General features: G+C 49.7%; 1 protein-coding gene across 1 annotated transcript in view; it reads right to left on the bottom strand.

Moving 5' to 3' along the window:
- The window catches only part of LOC143292493 (uncharacterized), a 121,010-nt gene that overhangs the window by 6,351 nt on the left and 104,659 nt on the right, over window positions 1-10,000 (bottom strand). Inside the window, exons 8-15 of the mRNA XM_076602829.1 lie at window positions 9,578-9,915; window positions 7,747-9,213; window positions 7,406-7,460; window positions 6,342-6,445; window positions 4,929-5,087; window positions 2,839-3,996; window positions 686-760; window positions 192-319 (exon numbers count right to left, since the gene is read on the bottom strand). Of these exons, the coding sequence (XP_076458944.1) occupies window positions 192-319; window positions 686-760; window positions 2,839-3,996; window positions 4,929-5,087; window positions 6,342-6,445; window positions 7,406-7,460; window positions 7,747-9,213; window positions 9,578-9,915 (3,484 nt within the window). The remainder of the gene's footprint in view (window positions 1-191; window positions 320-685; window positions 761-2,838; window positions 3,997-4,928; window positions 5,088-6,341; window positions 6,446-7,405; window positions 7,461-7,746; window positions 9,214-9,577; window positions 9,916-10,000) is intronic.

The raw sequence follows: 10,000 nt of genomic DNA, 5'->3' as shown, positions 1-10,000 counted from the left end.
CTTGACATCAATGGCCGCTAAATCCGACAAAGAAAGGACGCTAAGCTCAACACTATTACCACCGCAACTACCAAGACCGACAAAACAGTGTAAAAGGAAATGGGTGGTACGGTCATGGACACAAGACGATGTTCAGTTGGGCCCAAAAGCACAGGAAATGATGACGTGTATAGCAGCAGCTGGGCTCTGACCTGTCCTCTGCCGTCATGCGGGTTGTGGCGGTGTGGTAGGGGAACAGGATGGATGTGTCCATCAGGCCGAGCTCCGCCTTGTACTTCTGTACCGCGTACTGTGCCAGCCTCGTCTCTTCCTGCAGCCTCTGTGACATGCACGCACGCACGTACACGTATACGTGCATACACACACACAGTCGAGCACACACTAGTACACACGCACACACATAGGCGCGCGCGCGCACGCGCACACACACACGCACACACACACACACACACGCACACGCGCTCACACACACACACGCACACATACACACGCATACATACACACAGACGTACACGCGCTCACACACACACGCACACACAAACACACACACACACACACACACACACACAGACGCACACGCGCTCACACACACAGGCGCGCACACACTCACACATACAAACACACACACACACACACACACACACACTCTCTCTCTCTCTCTCTCTCTCTCTCTCAAGCACCTGACCTTTTTCTTCTGCAGGCAAGGCCAGTCTCTCAGATGGCGTTTGGGTTTGTAGTGTATCAGTCTTGTCTGGCGACCCTGAGTCAACATTAACCAGCCTCACTTTTAGCTGTAGCTTGAACATTAGCTATAGGTAGAATTATGAGGTAATCAACACCACGTCCAATTACACGGATAGTGCACTGTGGCATATTTAATATGTATGCATAATGCGACATATTTAATATCAATTTATTATAGAACAGATGTCCATAAAGATGATTTTTGTTTTTAAATGTTGAATGTCCCATAGCCTTTAACGGCAATCGGGGCAATGGCTTCATGTTAACGGCAATCGGGGCAATGGCTTCATGTTAACGGCAATCGGGGCAATGACTTCATGTTAACGGCAATCGGGGCAATGACTTCATATTAACGGCAATCGGGGCAATGACTTCATGTTAACGGCAATCGGGGCAATGACTTCATGTTAACGGCAATCGGGGCAATGTCTTCACATTAACGGCAATCGGGGCAATGACTTCATAGTAACGGCAATCGGGGCAATGTCTTCATATTAACGGCAATTGGGGCAATGACTTCATATTAACGGTAATCGGGCAATGTCTTCATATTACCGGCAATCGGGGCAATGACTTCATGTTAACGGCAATAGGGGCAATGTCTTCGTATTAGCGGCAATCGGGGCAATGACTTCAGGCAATCGGGGCAATGACTTCTAACGGCAATCGGGGCAATGACTTCAGGCAATCGGGGCAATGACTTCATATTAACGGCAATCGGAGCAATGACTTCATATTAACGGCAATCGGGGTAATGATTTCATATTAACGGTAATCGGGGCAATGACTTCATATTAACGGCAATCGGGGCAATGACTTCATGTTAACGGCAATCGGGGCAATGACTTCATGTTAACGGCAATCGGGGCAATGACTTCATATTAACGGCAATCGGGGCAATGACTTCATATTAACGGCAATCGGGGCAATGACTTCATGTTAACGGCAATCGGGGCAATGACTTCATATTAACGGCAATAGGGGCAATGAATTCATTTCTCTACTGTGTGTGGGGCTCGGCATATGAAGGCGAGACCCAATCCTTTCCTTCCGGCATGAATATATAAACAACAACAAAATCGAATATACACCGATGATGGTAATATATGCTATTACCTTTTGTTAGATATTTGTTTGAAAGATACTCGAAATTGTAGGCCTTGATCACATTTGGAAAAATCAAATCACATTCAGCGTACATAGACTGAAATACGTGGTATATCAAAAATTGGAAAATGAATATATCAAACACTGGAAAGATAAAAGAGAAAAAAAAACTTAAAACTAAAATTTTACAATACGATTGTAGCAGAGTACGAAACTGAAATATATCAGATACAAAACACAGACAAGCTATAACAAAACTCAGAATAAGCGCGCATGACCTAAAAATTGAGAAGGGTAGATATTTGAATATTCCACAAGAAGACAGATTGTGCAGCAAGTGTAACATATTGGAAGACGAAATCTATCATCTTGATCATTGTATTAAATATAAAACCTTAAGGGAACAATTTTTAAAAGATATTAAAAACTCGAATAACACAGGAAATATTCCCAGTCAGGTGATGCAAACAGATGATGAATTTCTACAAACAAGATTAGGAAAATTTGTTTATGAATGCTGTTGCAATTTATTGCATTAATTGATTAATTGTGTATTTTTCATTCATTCATTTATTTACCATTGCACTTGAGTCTTATAAACCTTAAGGTTTCATGACAATAAAATCTATTCTATGCGCAGTAAAAGTAAGAAAACACTAATATACACATTGATGCATTCAAAATGTGACCACTTTACATCCCAAATAAACACGACATGTAAAGAGTAATACACGAGATAAATCTTACAAATATTGTCAAAATGAAAATGAAAGAAATCAAGCAATATGCAAAACAGTTTGAAGTATAAAGAGAGATATGACACACATATACACGCTTAGATAGAGATGTGCACTCGAATGGAGAAAAGATAGGAACGAAACGAAACGAAACGAAATCACACACACACACACAGACACACACACACACACACACACACACACACACACACACACAACCCCCTCCCCCCTCCCCCCACTCAACACACACCTTGATAACAGACGGCTGGTTAATCAGCCTCATCAACCTCTGACACTCCAACAGGTCGACACCGCCGCCACCACCACTGCTGCTGTAGTTGTTGTTGTTGTTGTTCCTGTTGCTGCCCACCACACTGACACTGACACTCTCCCTCCCGGACACCCCGGAACACACACTGCTCCCCTCAGCGGCAGAGTCCCCTGCACCCCCATCCCCAGCCTCCACCACCCGGCTCTCCCCCCCAGAGTCGGTGGGCGACAGAGAAGATGGCACAGCCTGAACCCAGAGAGAGCTTGACTCCACTATACGTCTGCCGTCCACCTCACGCTCCACAGGGGACAGCGAAGACGGGTTTACTGGTATCGCTGGGTTCCACAGAGTGTCTTCTTTGTCTGTGTCTTCTCCTCTGCCTCTGCCCGTCTCCAGTACCGCGTTGGTGTCGGGTGGAGGGGTGGCGGCATCCAGGGTGGGTGTCTGCAGCTTCAGTTTGGGCACACGGGTGAGGGGAGAACGGGCACCGCCACTACCACCACTTCTACCGCTGCTGACCACCCTGGGTGCGGAAGAGAGAAAAAGGGTATCCACCCGGTTGCTGGAAGCCTGCGCCAGCTCCTCGGAGAGCGGAGTCTCGTTGACCATTTTAGTGACTGACGAGGCGTAGGTGAGGACTTTTCTGGAATAGGCAGCGCTCTCGTGTTGGTGCGGGACCGGTGGGGGTTTATGGTGGTAGTGGTGGTGGTGGTGGTGGTCGTGGTGAGGGTGGGCGTGTGTGCTTGACATGTCGGAGAATGCTTTTCCAGACTGAACATTGTCGTCACTGCTGTCCCTGGGAGCTCTCAAAGTCCTTCTTTCTTCCCCGTCCGTGTAAACGCCGCCAGGGTTTCCTCTGACGTCCAGCACGACAGAGATTTCGCTTCTTCTCATTTCAGAGTGGCGGTGGTCGTCACTATCTCGGTTTAACGCCGGGGAGGACACGAAGGAGGTGATGGTGTTTCTGTGTACAGAGGGAGCGGGCGCCCTTGGCTTTGCGGTGTGGAAGAGGGCGGGGATGTAACACGTGGACACGAAGCGCCCGTTCGACAGGGGCGGGCGGGTACCAGGAGGGAGCAGGTCTGAACGAAGATCGTTGACAGACTGGGATAGTTTGGGCGGGCTGTCCGCCCTTTCCTGCACAACGGCAGCACCAAAGTGTACAGACACAATTTTTCTTTTTGTTTGTTTTTTTTCCCCCTTTTTTTAATTTTCGCGGCAACAACAACAACAACAAAAATCAGTCCCTGAATAATGACAATCATTATGATAACAGCAACGCAAGAACAACGCCAACATCATCATCAAAACACCACCACCACCACTACTAGCACTAATGATAATGATAAGAACAACAACAACAACAACAAGAAAACAGTAACAGTAATAGTAATAATAATGATGATACAGAACGACGTACCACTGATATTACGTGAAAGTTCGAGAGACTGAATGCACCACAACGCGCATACACACACACACACACACACACACACACATACTCACACAAAACACACACATACCCCCCCCCAACCCCCAAGACACACATACACACACCCACATCCACAATAACACACACACACACACACACACACAAACGCACACACACGCACACACATGCACATCCACCCCCTGCCCACTCCCCCCACCCCCCACACACATCCACCCCCTCCCCCAACCACACCCACCCCTCCCATCCACATACACACACACACACACACACAAACACCCAAACACAACACACACACACAATACAACACACACACACACACACACACACACACACACACACACACACACACAAACACAACACAACACACACACACACACACACACACACACACACAAACACAACACACACAGACAAACACACACACACACAAACACCCAAACACAACACACACACAACACACACACACACACACACACACACACACACAAACACAACACACACACACACACACACACACACACACAAACACAACACAACACAACACAACACAACACAACACAACACACACACACACACACACACACACACACACACACACACCCCACCCTACACACACCGTGTCGAAGGGAGAGAGCGGGGAGGACGGGGTGTCTGTGAGGTCGGCCAGGTCGGTGTTGCTGCAGTGGGCAGGGCTGTGACCGTCCCCAGCCAGCCTGACGGTGGAGCTGGTCATGGTGGTGCTGCTGCTGTCCCCGCTCCCGCCCAGGGTCCTCACCTGTTGTAACACCCAGCACTGTTCACCTGTAACACTACCCTCAGTCTCACCTGTAGCACCCAGCATTGTTCACCTGTAACACCCCTCCTCACTCTCACTCTCACCTGTAGCACCCAGCATTGTTCACCTGTAACACTCCTCACTCTCACTCTCACCTGTAGCACCCAGCATTGTTCACCTGTAACACTGCCCTCACTCTCACCTGTAGCACCCAGCACTGCTCACCTGTAACACCCCTCCTCACTCTCACTCTCACCTGTAGCACCCAGCATTGTTCACCTGTAACACCCCTCCTCACTCTCACTCTCACCTGTAGCACCCAGCATTGTTCACCTGTAACACCCCTCCTCACTCTCACTCTCACCTGTAGCACCCAGCACTGTTCACCTGTAACACTGCCCTCACTCTCACCTGCAGCACCCAGCACTGCTCACCTGTAACACTGCCCTCACTCTCACCTGCAGCACCCAGCACTGCTCACCTGTAACACCCCTCCTCACTCTCACTCACACCTGTAGCGCCCAGTATTGTTCACCTGTAACACCCCCTCGCTCACCTGCAACATCCAGCATTGATCACCTGTTACAGCCAGCATTGATCACATGTAACGCCCTCACTCACCTTGCAACACCCAGTATTGATTGCCTGTAACACCCTCACTCACCTTGTAACACCCAGTATTGATCACCTGTAACACCCTCACTCACCTGTAACACCAGGCATTGATCAGGTGTAACACCCTCACCTGTAACATCCAGGTTTATCTACATGTAGCACCTATTAGTACCGACCTGTGACACCTGTAATGACCGACCGGTAGCATCCCGAAACTGCTGATTTGTAACACCCCTTGAATGCTGACCTCTAACACTCCGTGGTTGCTGACCCGTAACACCCTGTCATTGCTGACCTGTAACGCCCAGACCTGTTACATCCATCACTGCTCACCTGTACTGTAACACCTCATGATGGCTGACTTGTAACACAAACTGAACGCTGAACATGCGTTGTGATAAAAGTATGAAAGGAAAGAATGGTTGAACCATTGAAGACAAAAATCGTGACGGGTTAAGGACGTTGTTGAAAGATAAGCAAATGACTTTCCGTGATCATCTTGCAATAGAAAGAAAAAGACAACGAAAAGTTGATTGACTGACTGACCTACTGACTGAATAAATAGATAGGTAGATAGATAAATAAATAAATAAAAATAGAAGGAAGAATAAGCAAAAGGAAGCATGGTCACTGGCTGACCTTGAGCAAGGCCATCTCCTGAGTGCTGACGTTTTCCGCATAGATTTCCACGTCACCAAAACCGCTGCTGTCGGACTGAATGCTGCTCATGCGAGGCAACTCCTCTGCAACAGCACACAAGGCTGTACTTCGCACCAGCTCTTACTGTCGATCTATTGATTTGCAACGAACTATAGGGTTAAAAGTACAGACGGGTAACGTGCCTTGGAGAAATGAATAAACAAATACACACACACACACACACACACACACACACACACATACAGACGAACACACACACACACACACACACACACACACACACACACACACAGACGAACACTCACACACACACACACACACACACACACACACACACATGCTCACATGCGGTTATTGTTTTGGAGTGCATTGATAGAAAATATCAATTATTACAATGTTGGCTCCATATACACGGGGCTGCGAGGGATTGCTGGAAAGCCGTACAGCCAATGCCATGGGCTGGACACTGACCACTGACCACTGACCACTGGGCGTCCAGCGCATCCCCACGCAAGCAGCCCGTCGTGGGGGAAAGTTTCCCCTTTGGTTATATAATACATAGCTCGGTAAATGAGAGAATCATTATTAATACCCGTACATGTAAGTCATTACGCTTTTATGGTGCAGACATTTTAATTCTATGTCGTTACACTTTAAATGCTTTTCAATTATCATTCTGACATATATATATTTATATGTATGCGGCCATTTTGATAACCATGTGCTTTCTGAGTTATGTATATCACGTCATTCCGGCTTTTAAAAAAAACAAAAAACAAAAAAAACCCTATGTGTGTATTTATGAATATAGCTGTGCTCGATCGGCTGGGCTCTAAAGTGGATGAGATTAGATTGTGTGGGTTTTTTTCGTATTTTTTTGTTTGTTTTTTGTTTGTTCGTTTTTGTTTTGTTTTGTTTTATTGGTTTTTTTCGTTTGCTTCTTTCGTCACTTGACCTTTCCGTTCTAAATCGGGAGAACGTTTCCATACAGCATTGCTTTAAAGGGAACCAGTGCGGGCAGCCTTAATAAACAGTTCGCTCACCATTTTGATTTCCACTGCCCTTTTCAACGGCTTGTTCTGGAGGAGACTGGTCGACCTGTGAGACAAAAAAAAAATGGAAAAGATCTGTAGATGTCTGTCAACTAAGTGCACACTCACACGCACTCACGCACGTGCGATGGCACACACACACACACACACACACACACACACCACAACATTCACCACACAAATAGCACGCACAGAAATACACAAACACTCGTGCACGTGCGCGATCACACACAGATACACACATTCACACACACATGCACGAACGCGCGCATACACAAATACATGCACACCCTCACGCTCACGCGCACGCACGCACACACAGAGGCCCTGACCTGTGTCAAAGAGTGAGGAGGTCTGGCATCAGCAGCCTGTGAGGTCAGACGGCTGGTGGGGTGATACAAGACCAGCACCGTGTCTCTCACCGCTTCCTGTCTCCCCAGTCCCCTTGCCCCCTTTACCTCCACTTCGCGACCAGATGCCGGTAGGCCACCCGCGCCAGAGGAAGGCCCTGCACCGCCAGAACCAGACTGTGTCCTTGGATGTTGTTCCGGGGAAGCAGGCGGAAGACCTGTCTCTTCCTTTGGAAATGTGCGCGAAGTAGTGTTGGTCTCCACAGTTCCCTCAAAGACAGGGGATGTTGAGCTTTCTAACGCAGTGCGTGGATGTTCGTTGGCAGCTTTCGTAGAACTTGCAGAAGCCGTGTGTTGCAGCTTCGCATCGTCCGAAGAAGAAGAAGGACCTTGCGAACTTCTGGATACTTCCGAAGACACGTTGGACTCCGGAGTTTCGGCTAAGGAACAACTTTCAGATGTTTCTTTCAATACAGCATCCTCCCTCGTACCCCCAGAAGCATTCACTGACACAGAACTGTCCGGAGGAACAGTGGACCGCAGTGTCTCAACGCTGGTTAACTCATCAGGAGCGTCGGTGGCGGTGGACGAAGGCCGGGAACCCTCTGAGATGGCGGACAGATGGTCAAGAAGCGTGTGCTCAGACACAGATTTGGACCGTCTGTCTACCACGGTGGCTGCCTTCACAACGCTTTGCAAACTTATGGTTGCTCTTTCCCCTTCAGGTTGCTGGGAAAACCCTTCAGCATGGCTGGGGACAGCTTCGGGGAAAGCGTCACTCTCCTGATTACTATCTTCACAAGACTCACCACGGCCGACATGTTCGGCAGGAGCAGCAACAGAGGCACAGTCCGTGCTGTTGAGAAGATGAGGATTACGGGCTTTATTCCCCTCCTCCACCACCATGGATGACGCGGGCGAACCGGCTCTGGCATTGCTGCTGTTGCTGATACTGCTGCTGCAGCCTTTGTCCTCCTGTCCTGCACCTCCCCCTGCACTGTCCACGGTGGGCTGTCTGGAGGACACGGGGGACACCTGGTAGTCGTCGTCGTTATCCAGGTCCGACATGATTTTGGCCGTCAGCTTCTGTCGGTACTGCTGCAGCCCGCTGCTGCTGGAGCCCCCCTCCTTGTCGGGGAGGTAGAGGTCATCGATGCTGGCCACCACAGGCCCTGCACGGTGCGGGGCGCTTCTCCCGGCGTCCAGGGAGTAGCTTCCCAGCGGGCTGGGCACAGAGGAGGCCGTGGTGTTGAAGTCGGTGCTGTCGTTGGACTCGGTGGTGGTGCTGTAGCCCAGACTCTTCGTGAAGGAGTCGAAGAGCGGGAGACGAGGGTGGGGGCTGTGGGGGTGGGGATGCTCCCCGTCCTGCTGAACCTTGGAGCGGGTCTTGTGGAACAGCTTGCGGCGGGCGTCTGCTCCGGATCCGTTTCCGTATCCAGCACCGCTTCCCTGCGACACACACACACACACACACACACACACACACACACACACGACGATGGCTATTGGAACTTGAACTTTCCTGGTGTTTAGAGAGGGGGTGGGCAAAAAACAAAAACAAGGATTGCTCCTTCATAACTATCTGACAAGACAGTGTTGTTCTGACAGTGTTATCCAGTCAGCGGGCATGCAAGCCCATGAAAAATACAAAACACACACACACGCACGCGCGCACACACACACACACACGCGCGCGCGCGCGCACACACTCTCTCTCCCTCTCTCTCTCTCTCCCTACCCTCCAACCCTCCTACCCACCACACAGCCACCCCCAACACCCCACAGTCCACCATCATCCACCCACATCACTTACTTCCTGTTTCTCCGTCACTTTATCCCCCATCCCCTCCTCCGCCTCCTCTTCCTCCTTACTTCCGACCACCTCCACCGGGTCCACGCCCTGCGGCAGCCTGTCGCCATAGTAACCCTGGCGGGCCAGCGCCCTCTGGTTATCGGGGTGAAGGACGCTGCGCCTGGGACCCGGATGAAGACTGTGGGCCAGGGATGGGTTGGAGGCGCTGAGAGGGGAGGGGCAGGCGGAAGGGACCAAGGACCCCAGGGGGGAGCACCCCTGCTGGGCCAGGGAGGTGAGGAGGTTGAGGCCCATGAGGGCCTGGGGCAGGGAGGCGGACTGAGGCCAGCCGGCGGCAGCTGGAAAAAAAAGACAATGGAATAGAATAAGAATAGAGTAGAATAGAACAGAGTAGGATAGAAGAGAATATAATAGAACGTAATA

The sequence above is a fragment of the Babylonia areolata genome, chromosome 18, assembly GCF_041734735.1.
Source record: "Babylonia areolata isolate BAREFJ2019XMU chromosome 18, ASM4173473v1, whole genome shotgun sequence".
NCBI lineage: Eukaryota > Metazoa > Mollusca > Gastropoda > Neogastropoda > Buccinidae > Babylonia > Babylonia areolata.
The sequence above is the reverse complement of the archived record's forward strand: the minus strand, read 5'-3'. Positions and strand labels throughout refer to the sequence as shown.